General features: G+C 47.5%; 1 protein-coding gene across 1 annotated transcript; it reads right to left on the bottom strand.

The window, feature by feature from the left end:
• Nucleotides 1-1,326: 1,326 nt before the first annotated feature.
• On the bottom strand, nucleotides 1,327-19,379 carry LMAN2 (lectin, mannose binding 2). The gene is made up of 8 exons (XM_045797254.2): nucleotides 18,491-19,379; nucleotides 18,205-18,323; nucleotides 7,749-7,866; nucleotides 6,845-6,924; nucleotides 6,494-6,655; nucleotides 6,283-6,397; nucleotides 3,800-3,919; nucleotides 1,327-2,012 (listed from the first exon to the last, which is right to left on the bottom strand). The coding sequence occupies exons 1-8, from the start codon at nucleotides 18,684-18,686 to the stop codon at nucleotides 1,852-1,854; spliced, it is 1,071 nt and encodes a 356-aa protein (XP_045653210.1). The 5' UTR covers nucleotides 18,687-19,379; the 3' UTR covers nucleotides 1,327-1,851.
• Nucleotides 19,380-20,191: the final 812 nt, after the last annotated feature.

Here is a 20,191-nt window from a genome sequence, read left to right as displayed (position 1 = left end):
ATTCAGGGAAGGCCAAGACAGGGCCAAAATTAAAAGCCAAGTATGGCGAGTGTGGTGCTGACGACGATGGTTGTAGCAGCTGTGGGGAGCTCCAGACCCCAGGCCTCAGCCATTCATGTCAGTGTGGACACGGCGTTCCCCAAGGAGGGAGATGGTCAGTGAGACAGAACCCACCCAACATAGCGGATTTCCTGTGTCCAAGTGGGGTAAGCGTTGTGGACAGAAATGAGTTAATCCATGTCACCTGCTCAGAACCACGCTTGGCATATTGTAAGCACTCAAAGTTAGCTACTTTTCAAGTACAGAAACAGTTTTGGGGAAAGTGCTCAGTAAAATATTTCAATAAGGACGTTTATTCTTACAGCTTCAGGAATGGGCTCCCAGCCCCATAAGAAGGAAACGCAGCTCTGACTTCTCTGTCACTGTGGTCTCATCAACAATCTCTCAACATCTAACCTGTGAAAGACGAGTCCTTTACATGCAGAGGACACAGTGAGGAGGACAAGAGACCATGAACAGCAGGTCAACGAAGAGCTCAGTAGAGTGAAAGATTAACAGGAAAAATAAGTTCTTATGCTTTACTTCATCCACTTCTATCCATGCTTTATGAGAATCTAACCAAGACTGTGAATTACAAAAAGCCTGGTCACAACAGGAAGACAGGCTTGCTCTCACTTTTAAGATGGAGACTCAAATATTATTTAATTTTGAGTGGGAAGACGCCGAAGATGGTTCTGGAATGGATGAGGGCACACTGTTCTGTGGCAGGGTCAGGGGCATCCAAGAGCAGTCTGGACAGCAGAGGCAGGCCATGGCCAGGACAGAGAGACCCATGAAAGCTGCCAGATAAGGGTGCTTTCCCTTCAGCTTCTGGCTTTCTTCTACTCCCTGCACCACCTTTCTCCCCTTGAGGCACCCCGAAGGGAATACTGACCCCAGCCTGCCCCCCTGTATCCACGAATCCCTTCCAGATCTTCCTGAAGCCCCCTCAGCCAGAGTTCCCTAGAGTTTACTTGCGCTTAGGTGACACCCTCCATGTGGTACCCCACATTCTCCCCTGGCTGGAGCCTTTCACCCAGAGGCTCAGAGCACATGGGAGACGGCACAGGGCCCCAACCCCATGACCCCACTGGCTATGTGACACTGGGCAAGTTTCGCTTGACCTCCTAGAGCTATGCTTCCCCAGCTGGGAACAGGAACATGGCACTTGCCTCCTGGGGCTGTGTGGCAGGGCCGAGGGGTGGAGGCTGAGAACCGTAAAGCACTGGCCACTTGGAAGTTACTTGAAGAAAAAGAAAACCAAGCCCCTTAGGACAGTCACACAGCTGAGGTTGGTTATTTCACTTTATTTAGCAAACGGTCACACTCTGAGCCCTACCAATTGCTCCTCCAGACTCATTCGAGGGTCTGCCTTGGGAAGAAGCTCAGAGGGCAACCAGGAAGGCCCAGGTTCCCCAGTCCGCCTCCTCTTCCACCAACACACCCTGCAGAGAATGAAATCACTGCTCGCGTCCTCAGGCACCCACCCCAATGTGCTTGGGGGGCCCTCCAGTGTTTAAGAGCCACCTGCCAGGGCCCAGCTCCAGGCACAGATTCCTTCCTGTTCCTGAGATGCTGGCAACGGGCGAGGACCTCTGTCCCCAGCTGTGGGGTGCCAAACCTTATTCCCTAGCCCTGCAGCCTGTCCCTGCTGGGCAAGAAGCAAAATGTACGAAAATACTTTTAATTATTTCTTTGAAACGGCTAAGAAATAAGGTCGTCTTGTTTTTCTTTTACAATCCCAGTAAAAAAGAGTTCACATTAGTGCTGGGGCCCAAAACTAGGCCCTCCCCGGAGCGGAGCCCCGGCCTCTCAGTAGAAACGCTTGTTCCGCTCCTGCCGCTTCTGAAACACCACGGCCCCCACCACAGCGCACACGATGATGCCCAGGAGCGCGCACAGCAGCAGCAGGAACACCCGCCACCCCGTCAGGGGCCCGCTGCGGAAGTTTCCGGTCGGGTCATCCACATTGTCTGGGGGAGAAGAGAGGGGAAGCTGAAGTGGCCAAGTGGAGGGGTCAGGCGGGCTCCCAGGAGATAGGGGAGTCCAACAGGATGCAGCAGAGCGACAGACCGCAGCCAGCCCTACAGGGGGAAGCTGTGTTCTGCTCACAGCTGTACCAGGGAGGGGCAGGGGAATGGACGGAGGGATAATCCCACTAGGACCAAGCTTCCCAGGGATCAAGGCCCCAGGAGCCTTCTGCTACAAGCTGGTGAAAACGGGATTCCTGGCCTCCCCAGGAGAGCCTGAGTCTGCACAGGACAGGCCCAAGATCTGTGTTCACAAGCCCCGCCCCAGCCCCATGCAGGGGTCCAAGGTCCCCCTCTGGAGAAACACAGCACTGGCCAAAGGCTGCCCTGACTCACACCTGTGGATATATTCCATGACTCCTAGCGGGTCTCCCAGGCCCCCCACCCCACCCTTCTGCTCTAGCCACACCACTTCTCTGCCTCCTAACACCATCAACACCTCTGCCGGGAATGAGGCCCTGACACATGAGGCATCTCCTGGAATCCCAACCACACTGGGATGGGGAACTCATGCTCTCCCTTTTATAGAAGGCTGACAGCAGGAACTGACTTTGTCAAGTTTGTGAGTCTATGCTGAAGGGACTGGGGCCTGGACTCAGATCCTTCTGCCCTGTGCAGCCTGGGCCCTGTTCCTGCCACTTGGCGTCCCTCCCAAGCCACAACCCTCCACTCCTTACTATGGGGGCTGCTCAGGGCCTCCACCCAGCCAGGCCTGGAATGCCAGCCACGAGCCAACTTACATCCTCCTTTCTCACACAATCTGACAAGGGCAGGCCTGCTGACCTGGTCTTAACACCAGCCTCTCCCCTCCTCTACCCCAGTCACTAGACTAAGCCCCAGGACATCACCTAGCCCATGGCTAGGCACAGAGTGGAAGCTCTGGAACCATCTGCTAAAGGAACGAAAGGATCAACAAGTCCGCAAACAAGTTAATCCCTGCCTGGCCAATCTCATGGGGTTGCTGGGTAGGTCAGAGCAGATGAGGTCTCTGAAAGCCCTCGGCAGCCAGAAACCCTTCCAAGGTTGCAAAAACAGTGGCGTACGGCAGGGTCTGTTTAGCCCCTGAGATGTCTGTAAGTAATTTGAATCTTAAAACAGTGAGATGTCACATAAAATGCGGGGTTCCACTCCGGCTCCCACTCCACATGGCAACCTTGGGGTAGGCTGAGAGGCTCCTCATGCCCCAACCCCGGCCCACAGGCACAACTTCAGGGCTCTTGGGGTGCATGTCCACACACACAGGAGTTTCACTTCAACCAGAATCCCTGCTCTGGGAAGACAGCCTGGTGGCTAATTAGTGCCAGGGGAAGAGTCCAGGCCTTCGGAGCTTTGCAAAAACCTAAGGTCAAATCTTGCCTTTACTTCTTTCTGGCTGAGGAAAGCTGGAGGATCAGATCCCCTGGCTCGTGGCAGGACCAAGTGCCCAGGCCATTCACCGAGGCCATGCACGTGTTGAATCAGAATGCCCTGCACATCACCTACACCAACAAACTGCCCCTCTGGCTTTCCTGACCATTAACCCAGCACCAAGCACTGGCAGAAGCAGACACCAGGTGTTCTCACATCTACTCATTAGCACTGACTGCTGATCCAAGACCCCAGGCCACAGCCACAACCACAACCGGAGGGGGCGAAAGCAAATGGACCATAGGCACGCAGCCAAACTGGCCCCACCCCCACCCCACCCCGGGCCGCCCAGACCCAGGCCAGGATGGGCGTCAAGCATGTACCTTTGGGTGACTTGAGGAAATTAACACTGGGCTCAATCTTGGTCCAGTCAATGTTCTCTTCATCAGGAGTGTGTTCTACCATCAGCTGGAACAGCTTCATGGAGATGATGTCATGATTGTCTGCAGGACCAAGAGTTACAGTATAAGGGGCACGGAGCCTGCCTTAGGGCACAGGGCCCACGCCCCTCCCAAGAGCACAGCTCAGGGACAAGTCCTGACTCTGAAGTCAGACAGCAGTTCCCATCTGAGCTCTGCCCTTCCTAGGTCTATGAACGTGGGGAAATCCCTTCACCTCTCAAACCCTGCACGGGCAGGTGTATAAAAGGGAATAGAGGCCGCTATGTCATGTGACTACCCATGAGATGCCAGCCATGGAGGCTTCTGCATTCACAAGTCTTTGATGAGGGGCGCCTGGGTAGTGCAGTCATTAAGCATCGGCCTTCCGCTCAGGGCGTGATCCCGGCGTTCTGGGATCAAGCCCCATATCGGGCTCCTCCACTGGGAGCCTGCTTCTTCCTCTCCCACTCCCCCTGCTTGTGTTCCCTCTTTAGCTGGCTGTCTCTCCGCCAAGTAAATAAATAAAATCTTCAAAAACAAACAAACAAAAAAACAAGTCTTTGATGAACCGCCAGGCACTACTATGTACACAGTCGTCTCCAGCACTCTTCACTGGGCCTCTCCAAACAGCCTCAGAGGGCAGCCACCGTCACAAACCTGGCTTTGTTCCCACAACCTTCTCCTGACACAGGCTGAAAGACGATCAGGTGAAATTCCAGATAACCTGAGGGGAAAGACTGGGTGGGACACTAAATGAAACCAGACGGACAACCAGCTAATAACTGATTACCAGGTCATCCACGAGCAACTAATGATTCCCTGAAGCTGGGTAACAGGGGCTACGGGACTTATTGGACCATTCTCCCCACTTTGGGGTATATAATTAAAATATCCACAGTGAAAACTTTAAACCCCCAAAGCAACGACTCTCTGGGGACCAAGTAGACCCAGACACTTCCATGAAGGGGAGGCTCCTGGACAGTGGATGGATTATAGGCCCTGGAAATGTCTATCATGAGGATAAATAAGCCCTTCATCTGATTCTATACACTGCTTCCCACTTCTGGTCAGCAGGAGCTGGTCCTGGGCCTGGTGCCCTCTAAGGGCCCTGATGCCTTCTGAGTACCATGGTCAAGGGTCACTATCAAGTGTCACCCAGGCCCGGTGGCCCAGTAAAGCTTGCACAGGCTGGCCGCACCCCAATGCTTACAGAGCACACCGTGGGCCAAACAAGAGCCCTGACTCTATGAAACTTACAGTTCAGTGAAGGGGACACAATGAAATAAATTATATGGTAGATTCCAAGATAGTTAAATGCTATGAAGAAAAAGAATGCCAAGAAAGGTGATGAGAAGTGCACAGGAGACTGGTGTATGCGTGTGCAATTTTAAATAAGGGAAGCAGGGGCACCTGGCTGGCTCAGCTGGTAAAGCATGCACCCCTGGATCTTGGGGTTGTGAGTTCAAGCCCCACATTGGGTGTAGAGCTTACTTTAAAAATGTAAATAAAAATATAAGTAAGTAAACAAGGGACTCAGGGAAGTTCCTACTGAAGAAGTGACATCTGAGTAAGACCCTGAAGGAGACGAGGGTGAGGCACAGGTACAAAGGCCCGGCAGGAGGGCACTCATGTGTCTGGAAAACAATTGGGGGTGACGTAAGGGAGCGGGGAGCCATGAGTCACAGGTGATGGGGTGGGGGAGGCACTGGCACCCAGGGCATAGCAGACCACGACTAGGACAGACAGTGGCCTTGACTCTGCAGAAGATGGGAGAAGTGGCGACACCTCACTCGAGCTTTCAGGGAATTGTTCTGGCTGCTGAGCTGGGAGAGACTGTCAGGGGCTGTTGTGGAAGAAGGGGACCACACGGGAGGCTCATGCAGTCGTCCAAGTGAGTGAAGATGATGGCCTGGACCTGCCAAGTAGTAACAGAGGGGAGAGACGTGGTCTACTGCACTGAGAAAACAAGGTCAGCAGGACTCACCAAAGGATGAGAGGTGGCATGTAAGAGAAAAAAAAAAGAGACCAGAATGACACCAAGGTTCTTTGGGCTGAACAACTAGAGTAACAGAGGTGTCCTTTATGTTTCGGTGGCAAGATGTGGGCTTCAGCTGTGGGCATGTGAAGGCTGAAATGCCTGCGGGTATCCAGGTAGAGATGTTGCGCAGGCTGTTGGTCACAAAAGTCTGGAAAGGTCTGAGCTGGTGATGGAAAGCTAGGACTCTACAGCATCTGGATTCAAAGCCCCCTAGCTGCCTGAGGGAGCTCTCGCAATAAGCCCCAGGTGTGCCAGCATTCCCAGATGCTGCAAAGTGGAGGAAGAAACCCAGGTGCATGTGTACCCAACGAAGGGAGCTCAAGAAGGAAAGTGATCAATGACATCGCAAGCTTCCGACAGACCAGGGAAGCTCAGCCCAAACACTCACCAGACAGGTCTCCAGTACCAGCTGAGGCTCCGAAGTAGTAGCCCGTGGGCAGCCGCACTCCCGTGATGTCGATGCAATTCTTCCACTCATTCTTGTCCTCTAGGTCAGTCATCACCTGCAGCCAGCCAGCAAGTCAAGTACCCACAAGGCCCAAGCCCGCCCACCTCCCTGAGCCCCTACAGAGAGAGCTGGCCCCGGCCCCCCTGCTCACCGTTAAACGGCCCCGAGAGTAGCGCACGGCCAGGAAGGTATCGTGATCACGGTTACGGAAGTCTGCCGTGCAGCCCGCCAGCTCGGTCCAGCGGCCATCTTTGCTGTGGTCGTAGGACAGGGAGCCATTGTTCACCATTACCGAGATGTACGGGAACACACGCTGAGACCGAGACACCAATTACTCCATGGCCAGCCCCGCCTGTGGGAGGCAGTAGGGGCCCCAATCCCTGGAGGCCCCTTCTGTGCCAAGACCAGGGAGAAGTCCTGGTCCCCACCCCACCCTCCAAACCCCCACCCACCCCCAGCCAAGCTCTTCCTGTCCTGCCTGAGGGAGAAAATACAGGCATACCTCTGTGGTCTCATCATTGGGATACGTGTCCAAGAAGATGGCTAAGCCGTGGAAGTTGTCTTTGCTTCCAAACACAGGCCCTGGAATTAGAAGATGCTCTCATAATGGGAGGTATTGGAGTGTCCCCTGGGTACCTGAAGGACAAAGTAATGCCAGTGTAGGCAGAGCAAGAGAGGCTAATCTATGGTCACTCACCCAGGAAAGGGAAGGGATCTCTAAGGGAGGGGGAGGTGTCAGGGGTGCAGCAGAGAGGACTCAAAGTCTGAAAGCAGAACTGTTGAGGGAACAGCACTTGGACTTGTGCTCTGACATGTCAGGTGACAAGAGGGCAGAATGGACCCCTACAGAGGAAGCCCCATCCTCTAACCCAGGGGTCAACAAATTTCTGTCAACATTTTAGACTTTGCAGACACATATGGTCTCAGCCACACAGTCTTCTTGTTTTTGCTTTTTTAAAAATGGTAGAATGATGGGGTGCCTGGGTGGCTCAGTTGGTTAAGCATCTAATTCTTGGAGTTGGCTCAGGTCATGATCTCAGGGTCCCTGGGATTGAGCCCTGCATCAGACTCCGCACTCAGCTCTGCTTCCCTCTCTCTCCCCTTCTACCCCTCCCCCTGGCTCACGCATGCTCGCTTGCGTGCTCTCGTGTGCACTCTAAGTAAATAAATCTAAAAAATAAAAATAAATAAAAAAAGGTAAAATGTTAAAATCCTTTCTTAGCTGGTGTACAACACCAGACCACAATGGGGCACAGAACTGAGTGAGCTGCAGGATCCAGCTATCCCTCTTCCTATAGGGACACTTCCCAGAATAGACTCGAGGTCCCAGGTTTCATCCAAGAGGAGCAAGCAGGACCCTAACAGGAGGGTGCAGAATGCCCCCACCTAGACAAGTGCCTCCCTACCTGGCACAAGGCGGTCCCGGGTGTACCACAAGGCAATGCCATCTCCATGGAGATTCTTCTTCCCTGCACCATGGACTTTAAAGTGGACATGCATCTCCCAGTCCTTGAGGAAGCAAGGCTGCAGAGAAAACAGAGACAGCTGCTCAGAGCTCCCCAGGCTATCCTGCCAGCTAGATGTGACCCAGCACAGACCCGTCTCCTCCACTGAGATTGGCACTCCTTGAAAGAGGGCCAGGCGGCAGGGTCACAAGTGCCACTGATCAATAGACACCACACCCCCCAGCACTCTCAGCAGGAAGGGAGGGGGCTGCTGGGCCTCCCAGGTGGGGAGGGGGGGCCACACAGTGTCCCAAGGCTGCCTGAGGCCCAGACTCTGCCCATCCTGGCCCTAGTCTTCTCTTGGGCCTGGTCACAGGTTCTCACTCTATGATTCACTTTCCTCAACACCAGCCAAACCCATCAGCCGTTTCCTCTCTATCCCACTACTCTTGCCCCAAAATCTTTTGTAAGGATTACTACCCCTATTTTAGCCACATATTTCACAAAAAAGAAAACCCATTCAGAGACAAAATAACTTGTCAACAGCAGGTTAAGTGGATGGTCTTGATTCACACCCAGATCTGTCGGACTCAGAAACTTATGCTGTGTCTTCTCTACCTCCCATGACCTTCAGGCCTTTAACACAAAGTGCAGCAACTCTTTTCTGGTCTCCCACCCCTACTGTCTTCCTTTCTAACCACCCTTCCAAAATGAGGGACTCAAACCCAGGTCTGGATGATTCCAAACCCCAAGCTCTCGGCCAGCACCCTTCCTGCCTCTTGCAGACCCAGTCCACCTTCAGTGTCATGACGGTGCCAGGGCTGGGGAGCTGGGAGGGTCATGCTCTGGGGTCTCTGGGCTATTTTGATGTGAGAAAAGGCAGATATTCCCTGGCATTCAGGAACACCAGCTGCAGAGCTGGGCACTGTCCACAATAAGGGGAACAGCCTAGCCTCACCCACCAGGAAGTTGCTCGTGAAAACTTAAGGTGCTGACACATACTCTGACAAGAATCCACTTGGGGGAAGTCTGCAGATGGGGATGTGAATAAATGTTTAAACAAAGGCCCATTAGAAAAGCAAGCTGAAACAAGATGTGGTTGACTTATCAGACTGGCAACCATTAAAGAGATCCTTAATACCAGTGTTGAGGGGGATGGAAAGAAACACCTGCTCTCAAACAACCAATGGGACTGTAGATGGCTCCCATCTTCGTGGGGGCAATCTGGTTGTTGCAGCTTTTTAACAGACCAAGGCAGATCCATAAGCCTTTGCACTTGAAAATATCAAAGATACTAAGAGAAGAAAAGTAAGGTGCAAAAGTTCCTTTTTTAGAAAAAGGAATTCGTGTACAGATAGAAGGAAAAAATTACAGGAACATGGACCAACATTAATGATACGTGACTTTGGTAGGGGAACTACAAGAAATGTTTACTTTCTATATTTGAATTTTGTATAATTAACATAATTTTAAAAACCCAAATATAGAAAACTTTATATCCCCTCTTGGATGATCTGGCTTGGGCATTCACTGATTCATCAGACTTACTCTTCTGGCTCTGGGAACCAAAAACCAAGGTGATGAGACCCAGCTCCAGCCCCTGAGAACACAACTGGCAGATACCTAACCAACAGCCTGCAAGGAGTGGGAAATCTTGGCCTTCCCAATTCTTGGCAGTTCACTGGCTCTGGGGAAATCTGCAGATTCTAGAGGGGACAACTGAGAGGTGATGAGACCAGCTCTCAAGGATAGATGGACAAACACTCTTGACGCAAAGGCCTTCTGAGGGAGTGGAGGGCCTGGTGAACCACCCTTGCCTTGGGCTGGGACCACAAAGGCAGCAACCCAAACATAAAAGTGAACGAGGAAAGCCCTCCCAGGGGTGGTAGCTCAGCTCGAGCCCCCCATCCCTGAAAGGAGATTAAAGTGACTCACCCAAGCCTGAGATTTTTCAACAAACAACCTTACAAATACAATACCTGGCATACAATAAATAACCAAGCACACAAAAGACAAGTTATCAACAAAAACCAAAAGGGAGGGAGGGAGAGAAGAAACAGGCTGATGGAAACTCCAGATACTGGACTTTCAAATAACTAGTTTATTACATTCAAGGAGATAAAAAACAAGATTGAGAACTTGGGAAAATAACTGAAAAATTTTTAAAAAGTCACATCACAAAAAAATTCCAGAACTAAAAGAATATAGTAACTGAAATTAATAACGTAATGGGCAGGTTTAACAACAGACTAAGAACACCAGGCGCCTGGATGGCTCAGATGGTTGAGCGTCTGCCTTCAGCTCAGGTCATGATCTCCAGGTCCTGAGATCAAGCCCCACGTCGGGCTCCCAGCTGAGCAGGGAGTCTGCTTCTCCCTCTGCCTCTCCCTTTGCTTGTGCTCTCTCTGTCTCTGTCTCTCTCCTCTCTCTCTCTCTCAAATGAATAAATAAAATCTTTAAAAACAAACAAACAAAAAGCAATAGACAAAAACAGATGAAAAGAGAACCAGTGATCTCAAGGCCAGTCAAGATAGATAAAAATATCCAGGAGGAAGCACAGAGAATGAATAGTAGATACAAAACTGTCAGTAAGAGACAGAGAGTGAGAAACTCTAAGATACGTATAACTGGAGTTTCAGAATGAGAAGTGAGAGAACAGGTCAAAGGAATATTTAAAGAGATGTCCATGTACTTACTAAAACTGATTCAAAGACATTATGCCACAAACCTTAAATCTTACAAACCGAAGGAGACAAATAAAAAGAACACCATACCTAGGCACATTAAAAGGGGAGGGAGAAAAAGAAAGACAGTCTTAAAAGCAACCGCAGGGGGAAAAAAACCACAAGATTATCTTCAAAGGAATGATTAGCCTGATATGGGGCTTCTCAACTGAAACACTGGGAGCAAGGGACAACAGACTGAAATATCTGGAGTTAAAAGAAAATAACAACCAACACAGGATTCTTTACTTAGCAAAGGTTATCCTGCATGAATGAAGGTGAAATTAAGACATTTTTAGGTAAAGAGAAACATTACAACTGTCTTCCATTCATCAGAAAGAAGGAAAATTATCCAGATCCAGAGTAAAGTCAGAGATTCAGGAAAGAACAAAGAGCAACCAATACAGAAAATGTGGGGGTAAATAAATATTTGTATAAAATAATGTTTTATGTGATTTAAAACAGAAAGGATTGAAATAAATGACAATAATGGGGTAAATAAAGTTAAAGTAGTCTAAGATCTTTGCATTGTCCAGGAAGAAGAAGGTACACATTATCATTAGACTTTGGTAAAATATGGCCGTGTGTTTAAACTCCAGAGTAATCACTGAAAAATCAGGAAGCAAGCAAAGAACTTTCAAGCTAGCAGAAGACTAAAAATGAAATAAAACTTAACCAACCAAAGAAGACCAGAGAGAAAAATGAACAGAGAATGAGCAGCAAAAATAGAAAATAAATAATAGGAAGGCAGGAAACACCAAAATCCGGGGCACCTGGGTGGCTCAGTCAGTTGGGAATCCAACTCTTGGTTCCGGATTGGATTGTGGTCTCAAGGTGGTGTGATGTAGCCCCAAGTCAGGCTCTGCACTTAGCGCGGGGTCTGCTTAAGAGTCTCTCTCCCTGTCCATTTGCCCTTGCCCCTTTCTCTATTTAGATAAATAAATCTTAAAAAAAAAAAATCAGTAATTATCCTAAATATAGATGACCACCTGCTGATAAGGCTACATAAGATCTCTCTGTATTATTTTTTAAAACTGTATGTGAATTGGGGCGCCTGGGTGGCTCAGTCGGTTGAGCGTCTGCCTTCAGCTCAGGTCATGGTCCCAGGGTCCTGGGATGAGTCCCACACTGGACTCCCTGCTCAGTGGGGCCTCTGCTTCTCCCTCTCCCACTGCCCCTGTCCCCTGCTCATGCTCTCTCTCTACCTCTCTCTCAAATAAATAAAATCTTTAAAACAAAACAAAATACCTATATATGAATTTACAATTATCTCAAAATAAATTTATTTTAAATAATAAAGGATCAGGGGCGCCTGGGTGGCTCAGTCGTTAAGTGTCTGCCTTCGGCTCAGGGCGTGATCCCGGCGTTCTGGGATCGATCCCCACATCAGGCTCCTCTGCTGGGAGCCTGCTTCTTCCTCTCCCACCCCCCCTGCTTGTGTTCCCTCTCTTGCTGGCTGTCTCTATCTCTGTTGAATAAATAAATAAAATCTTTAAAAAAAAAAAAAAGAAGAAGAAGAAGAAGAAAACACAGGGAAAATCTTCACATTGGGGTTAGCAAGATTTCTTGGATAGGACACCAAAGCACAGGTAAAAAACAAAAGAATTAAGTGAATTTCATTAAAATTAAAAATTCTTGAACATCAAAAACATCGAGAGTAAAAAGACAAACCACAAAATGAGAGAAAAATCTTTCCAAATCATGTATCTAATAAGAGAGCAGTGTCTCCAGAATATACAGAGAGCTCCTAAAGTTCAACAGTAAAAATTAAAAATTTCAAAAAATTCAAAATGAGCAAAGGACTTGACATTTTTCTAAGGAAGAAAATAAACAAATGGCCAATATGCACATGAAAAATGCTCAATGTCATTAGTTATTAGAGAAATGCAAATCGAAACAACAAGATACTGCCTCACACCCATTAGGATGCATAGCTATCATCAAAAAAAAAACAACCAGAAAATAACAAGCATTGGCAGGGCAGCTGGCCGGCTTGGCGGGTGGAGCCTGCGACTCCTGATCTTCAGGTTGTGAGTTCGAGCCCCACAATGGGTGTAGAGATTACGTAAATGAATAAACTTAAAAAAATAAAATTAAAAATTAAAAAAATTAAAAAAACAAGTGCTGGCAAGAAGGTGTAGAAATTGGAACCTTAATGCATTGCTGGTGGGAATGTAAAATGGTGTAGTTGCTATGGAAAACAGTTTGGTGGTTCTCAAAAAGTTAAAACATAGGTACACCTGGGTAGTTCAGTCAGTTAAGCGTCTGCCTTCAGCTCAGGTCATGATCCCAGAGTCTGGGATGGAGCCCCAAGTCGGGCTCCCTCCTCGGTGGGGAGTCTGCTTCCCCCTCTCCCCCTGCTTGTGCGCACACGTGCTCTCTCGCTCGCGCTCTCTCAAATAAATACTAAAAAAAAAAAGTTAAACATAGAATTACCATATTACCCAGCATTTCCACTTCCTGGGTACATAAAATAACTAAAAGCAAGGACTCAAACACTCGCGTATATCCACGTTCACAGAAGCATTACTCATAACAGCCAAAAGGGAGGAATAATCCGAGTGTCCATCAACAAACAAATGGATTAACAAAATGTGAACACACAGGAATATTATTCAGCCATAAAAAGGAATGAGTACTGATACCTGCTACCACATGAACCTGGAGCTATGCTAACTGAAATAAGCCAAACACAGAGAAATATCCTATCATTTCATTAAACGAGTTCCCTAAAAGAGTCAAATTCAGACAGAAAGTAGAATATTGGTTACCAGGGGCTGTGGGGAACTGGGAATGGAGAGTCACTGTTTAATGAGTATCAAGTTTCAGTTTGGGAAGATAGGAAAATTCTGGAGATAAACAGTGGTGATGATTGTACAACAAGGTTAAAGTACTTAACGCCCCTGTACTGTACACTTAAAATGGTTAAGGTGGTAAATTTTATGTTATGTACATTTACCATAATAAAAAATGTTTATGGAATTTTCTTTTGCATGTGTGCAGATACATAAATACAATAATCAAATAATTTTTGTAGATAGCCATTACATTTTTCAACACCATTTAAATGCCGATGAGAATCCAATTAAGGACAAAGTTTTCATAAACTAAAGGATTTAAAAGTGGAAAAACAAGGTTAAAATGACAAATTTTGTTATGTGTATTTTACCACAATAAAAATAATCCAATAATCCCCCAAAAGCCTAATTATATGCTGTTTACAAGACACAACTCTAAAACATAAAGCAATGGGAAGAGAAAGGAAAAGGACAGAAAAGATACAGCGTGGAAACCTACGCTTTTTAATGACAAATCGTTTAATGAACAAAAGATTTCGTTTACCAAGAAAATTTTGGCCTCAAAATCTATAAAGCAGAAACTGACAGAATTACAAAAATAAAAACAAATCCACAAAGCGATTTTAACATACCTCTCTCAGTAATTGATAAAAACAAGCACGAATGTCAGGAAGAATACAGATACATGAACCCAAGCAGCAAATTTGACCTAAACGGCACAATGTACCTAACTAGCTGAGAATCCACATTCTTCACAGACACACACAGAAAATCTTCCAAAAACCTGACCATTTGCAAGACTCAAGAGACCTCCAGGGATGGAAATAACAGATTGTGTTCTTCGACCATGATAAAAATCAAACTAGATGTTAATGATAACTTAAGTTTTGTAATGACTAAAAAAGACTTTGAAAAAAAATGTTAAATATATTTCACCTCTACAAAAGTCATCCCAGAAACCAGATTTCAAATGGTCTCTGGTGCCCAGGAGTTTTCTGCATCTAGGAAGAACGCACTGAGATAAGACCCCAGGCTGGTACAAGGGTTGCCTACAAGCAGAAGGGCAACTGTGAACAGAGAGATGAGAAAGGAACGCCTGGTCTCCCTAGTATGGTTCATAGAGGAGTTTCAGGAAAGGGTACACACAGAAGTTGAAACCTGGAAACTGACTCCTACAGGACTATCCAGGCCTTAGAAAGTCTCTGCGTACGGCAGACTGAAGACTGCAGATCAGTGGAGGAAAATACCAAGACAGAGACAATATAAAGCCTCTGAAGGATTTTAAGCAGGTGCAGGTAAGGTACCAGCTGGAACTGATTCAGAAGTTGCTTCTGGAGGCAGAACATGACATGGCCATGGTTTTCCATCCTCACTACAAAGCTGAGCCAGCTGGGGAGCTCAACAATCTTGATGCCCTGGCCCTTCCCGGGGCCAACTAAATCAGAATCACCCGGCAATCAATCATAGAGCATTTTACAGTTAGTGGTTTCCATGTCTTTGCTCACAACAAGTAGAAGGCAGAGCTAATTCAATAGTCAGCTGATAGGTCATTGAACATTTTGATGAAAGATCACTACACAATCTGGGGTTTGTAAACCTAAAGAAGTTTAAAATATCCAGTAACTCTGCTATAACAAAACTCCCTGCATCTTCATCTACTATTGAAGTGAACACAGGTTCTCAGCATTCACATCTGTAAAAACAAAAAGCAGAAGTGGTGCTGAGGCCTGTCTTATTCTGACAATAATATCCATCCAGACAGGGATGGGAACAACAGCTTGTTGGGATGCATTTCAGTAAATTTTTACTTTTACAATAATTATCCAAAAATTGTGTAATGCATTTATTTCGACCAACTGTGTATTAATAATAGTCCCCCCCAAAAATATTAAAAGTTAGTTTCAAGGTCCCAACAAAGTTAAAAGGCTTAAATTATTACATTTATTTTAATTGCAGAGGAATGGGACAAGCTAATCAGTAGGAGATTTTCAAACATTAAATATACTGCATAGAACAAAATTCTATATGGGAGGAAATGAAAATACAAATTCAGTAAAAAAAAAAAAACCCTGATGTATAATTTGGGCTGATTCATAGTGTTTAAAACATACAGTGGGTATCAAACTGAAATATTTAGATTCCACTGAAGACACTTATGAGTACCGAACAATTTCATTTTAAAATGGCACTACTTAGGGGCACCTGGGTGGCTCAGTCAGTTCAGCGTCCGGCTCTTGATCTGCCTCTTGATTTTGGCTCTCAGCTCAGGTCATGATCTCAAGGCCTCACTTCCCCCTCCCCCTGAGTTCACTCAGCTCAGGGGTCTGCTGAAGATTCTGTCTTCCGCCCCCTCTGCCCCACCCCCCACCGGGGCGCATGCTCTCTCTCTCAATACATAGTAGGTACATAAAATCTTTTTTAAAAATTACATGGCAATATTTAAAATATGCTGTAAACTACATCCTTTGCAAATATCTAAACTTAAGAAAAGCAATTCTGGATATCAACTTTTAAAAAGTGTAAGAGGGTATACACTTTCAGACAGTACATCAGCCAAAAAAGCTTAAATGCCACTCTGCAGCCTCCACACAAGGCTCCTCAGGATGGGGTCTGATCAGCTCCTTAGGCTTCCCTCTGTCCTATGCTCCAGCCATTGGACTCTTGGGAGTTCCAGTCACCTTGGGGCCACTCCTTGGTCTGGACTGCTCCACCCCAAAACAGCAGAAGCTGTTTTCCCTGCTCGAACAACAGCAGGTGCTTAGGAGTATTTGCTAATTCAATGCCCCTCCCAGAATGAGGGGGACAAAGAAAAGTCCAGAAAGCACCTCTCCAGTAAAGGAAGAGATGGTTCTTGGGAAACAACAGGCAGAAAATTGTAAGAGTTCCAAGCAATTTCTTTCAAGAATTACAAGAAACACTGTAACCCTTCCAAGAATATCTGCAGGGCTAAATAGGAAAGTCCCTAGAAGTGAATGGAGATGTGGGGGAAGGAAGAGAACTATATTCCAGACTGAAAATTTGATGAAGGTAAGTGCAGAATTCTCTCAGCCCTGTGACATCACCACGCCACTGACAATGCCAGCCAACAGTTATCTACAACCATAATTGTTACTTGTAGCTGAACCAATTTCTAAAACTTCCAGCACTATTTGTACTTTGCTTAAAAAATAAAAAAGATTAATGACGTATTGAACTCACTTCCATAAAAAATGTAACACTACATAATTTTTTAAAATCATCTGAAAGCCCTGGGGGCGCCTGGGTAGCGCAGTCGTTAAAGCGTCTGCCTTCAGCTCAGGGCGTGATCCTGGCAATCCGGGATCGAGTCCCACATCAGGCTCTTCCGCTGTGAGCCTGCTTCTTCCTCTCCCACTCCCGCTGCTTGTGTTCCCTCTCTTCGCTGGCTGTCTCTCTGTCACATAAATAAATAAAATCTTTAAAAAAATAAAAAAATAAAAAAAAAAAAATCATCTGAAAGCCCTAAGACAGAATAATGTGACAGGATGTGACACGGGGGAGATAACATAGTTAATGAAATACTGAGTGGGTGGCACTCAAGCTGAGACATACCAGATGAGAAAGAAGGAAGCAGGCATGAGGAGCCAGGAGGCAGTGCCCCAGACAGAAGGAACAACAAGTGCAAAGGTCCTGAGGAAAGAAGGCAGCCAGAGAGGCTGGAACAAAATTACCAGTATAAATGGAGATGCGAAGCACCAGGAGCCAGACTGTGTAGACATAATGTTTGTTTATCCCCTTCAAAGGAGACCCCAGGCTCTGAGGATCAGGGTGGAAGCTGAAGAAAGTAACCCAGATGCCCCTAGCAGAAAGGAGAGGAGCAGCAGAAGGGACAGGCAGTTGAGGCAACACAAGGACAGCGTGGGCTCCCAGAACTAAATGGCAAAGCCATCCAGAACGGACCAAAGAACAGGGTGATGGAAAAAACTAGGACAATGGCCAACAGCTTAGGCCTACGGGAAGAACTGGAACCAGGGAGGCTGAGGTAGGAGGAGCTTCTGCCCCAAGCTGTGACCCAGCCCCAAATTAGTCTCCTTTCGCCCCTTTCCTGACCTAGACTTCCCAGTGTGGAGTCTGTGTAGCAACTTATCTTGGCCACTGGTCATGTATGACATGCCAGTGACACTTGAGGTTCCCTAACCTCTGCAGCAAAGGTCACAAAAATTAAAACTGCCCACAAGTCCAGCTCCTCTACATCACTGATGACAAGACCCCCAGTAAAACACTGGAGAAGTGGACTAAGTCTGCAAGTAGTTCTAAGGGATTCCTCCGTTGTCCAGAGGGAGGGAGCAGGTCATGTGTAGCAAGTGAATTGCTGGGCTTAGGTAGCAGACACATCAGAATTTAAATACTAATTATACCCTTCACTGCCTGTGTTAGCTCTGCATGAAACCATGACAGCCAATTACTTCAAACAGCCTGTTTGAGAATTAAATGCAGTAAGGCATTTTAAGGTCAATGCCTAACACATTCAAAATACCCAATAAAGATTCCATCTGTTCCATTTATCCCACTATTGAGAGAGTTGGATTCGGACAGCCTGAGAGCTCCGCTGCCTACTAGCTATGTGACTTGGAGTAAGGCACTTTCAACTGAGTCTTAGCTTTGTCAGTAAAATGGAGATAATATCACTTACTTCACTTGGCTTTCGAAGAAACTAAATGAGAAAGGGGTAAAGTGTCAGGCACAGCTCCCGACACAAAGTAACTTCAGTAGTCATTCATAGTAACTTCAATAGTCGCTGGTGAGTGTTACCAAGATGAGGAAAACTGGTGGGAGGCGGGCCGCAAGCCTTCCAACCGAGCTCAGGTCTGGGGTGCTGCGGGGACTGGGAGTACTGGCTTACTTAAGGATATACCTAGCGTCTTGGGAGCCACTCACCTGGTGGTTCCAGATAGAGCCCTCTTTGCTGCGCTCATCAGGAGTCAAACGCACGTACTGGCTCGTGAGAATAGTGCTGCCTTGGAAGTCCCAGAGGGGCATGGAGCTGGAACCGACTCCTGTGGACAGAGACCGGCGTAGACAGGTGCGTAAGAGGCCATGCCAGGACGGGCCTTGCCAGAAGCAGGAAACCAAAAGAGCTGCTTTGCTCCGGAGAAAGGAAACCCCCTTACCCAACCCTGTCCAGCTTCGCCCTCACCCTGCACTCTCCCGCCCCAGGCCTCACCTTGGTAGGGCTTGATAAGCGAATGCTCCCGCTTGAGGTGTTCACTGTTGCCGTCAGTTATATCCGCTACAACCGGCCCCAGAAACAGGAAAAGAAGTAAAAGTGTAGTGGGGCCAGGGCCGGGGCCGGGAAGCCCAGGCCGCCCCGGGCACCGCCGGCCCCAGCCCCAGCGCCAAATCCAGCCTTCCGCCGCCATTCTCCGTTCCTCTCGGCCACTTCCGCCCTAGGACTTCCGCCTTCCGGGTGTCCCATCTAATGTCCTCCGGCCGGAAACCCACCCCAGTGTCACCGGGAAGTTAAAAAAGCAAAGCCTCGCAGCCGAAAGGAAGGCGGCTTTATTCACTGAGCAGCCCCCCAACCTGGTCAAGTGTTGTTCCATCTCCTTGGCTGCTCCGAGGAACCTTTCGGCCAGCCTCAGCAATGGGTTTCTAGGAGCGACAAGAGCCGCAACCAATCATGGAACAGCACGTTGGGCTTGTGAGCCAATGAGGAACAGAGGGATAGCTTGAATCGGGGCAGCACGAGGGGCGTGTGCGAAGCGAGGCATGCTGGAACTTGTAGTTTTGGGGGCCTTTCGCGCGGGCTGGACAAATGAAGACTGTAACGACCTCGGCCACTGGCTGGTGATCGCGTCTCTGGAGTAACGTTTCCGGCCCTGGGGGAAAGAACTCAGAATGGAAAGAGGAGGACTGAATTCCAACTTCCTCGCCTCCACGTTCTCACTGGGCGGCTCTGGCACAAGCGTGTGTTTAGCGGTCGCTGGCCCCACCCCTCTCCTAGCGTCAGGCCTGTGGCTACGTAGAATTCCCAGTCGATGAAATTGGCAGGATTATTAGAAACTTTTATCAACAGCTATATGCCAATAAACTAAGCAATCTGGAGGAGATGGAGGCCTTCCTGGAAACCTATAAACTACCAAGACTGAAACCGGAAGAAGCTGATTCCTTAAACAGGCCAATTAATGATGAAGAGATTGAGTCAGTGATAAACAACCTTCCAAATAACAAACTCCAGGCCCGGACGGTTTTCCTGGGGAATTCTACCAAACATCCAAAGAATAAATAATACCTATTCTCCTAAAGCTATTTCAAAAAATAGAAACAGAAGGAAAGCTACCAAACTCATTCTATGAGGCCAATATTACCTTGATCCCCAAACCAGGCAAAGACCCCATCAAAAAGGAGAATTACAGACCGATCTCCCTAATTAATATGGACACCAAAATTCTCAACAAGATCTTGGCTAATAGAATCCAACAGTACATTAAAAGGATTATCCATCGTGATCAAGTGGGATTCATCCCTGGGATGCAAGCGTGGTTCAACATTCGCAAATCGATCTGCATGATACATCATATCAACAAGAAAAGACTCAGGAACCATATGATCCTCTCAACTGATGCAGAAAAAGCATTTGACAAAATACAGCATCCTTTCCTGATTAAAACTCTTCAGAGTGTAGGGATAGAGGGCACATTTCTCAATCTCATAAAAGCCATCTATGAAAAGCCTACAGCAAACATTATTCTCAATGGGGAAAAGCTGGAAGCCTTTCCCTTAAGATCAGGAACTCGACAAGGATGCCCACTCTCGCCACTATTATTCAACATAGTACTAGAAGTCCTTGCAACAGCAATCAGACGACAAAAAGGGATCAAAGGTATTCAAATCGGCAAAGAAGAAGTCAAAATGTCTCTCTTTG

This window comes from Ursus americanus, chromosome 15 (assembly GCF_024610735.1).
Source record: "Ursus americanus isolate L20-20 chromosome 15, mUrsAme1.1.p, whole genome shotgun sequence".
NCBI lineage: Eukaryota > Metazoa > Chordata > Mammalia > Carnivora > Ursidae > Ursus > Ursus americanus.
Note: the sequence above shows the minus strand (reverse complement) of the source record. Positions and strands in the feature narration are given on the sequence as shown.

Bases quoted from the DNA above. Each gene is read 5' to 3' on its own strand.
- LMAN2 (XM_045797254.2), bottom strand. From the start codon at position 18,686: ATGGCGGCGGAAGGCTGGATTTGGCGCTGGGGCTGGGGCCGGCGGTGC. The intron at 7,867-18,204 runs GTGAGTGGCTCC...TTTTCTCTGCAG, and splicing joins GCTCTATCTGGAACCACCAG to CCTTGCTTCCTCAAGGACTG. The intron at 2,013-3,799 runs GTACATGCTTGA...CTTCTCCCCCAG, and splicing joins TTTCCTCAAGTCACCCAAAG to ACAATGTGGATGACCCGACC.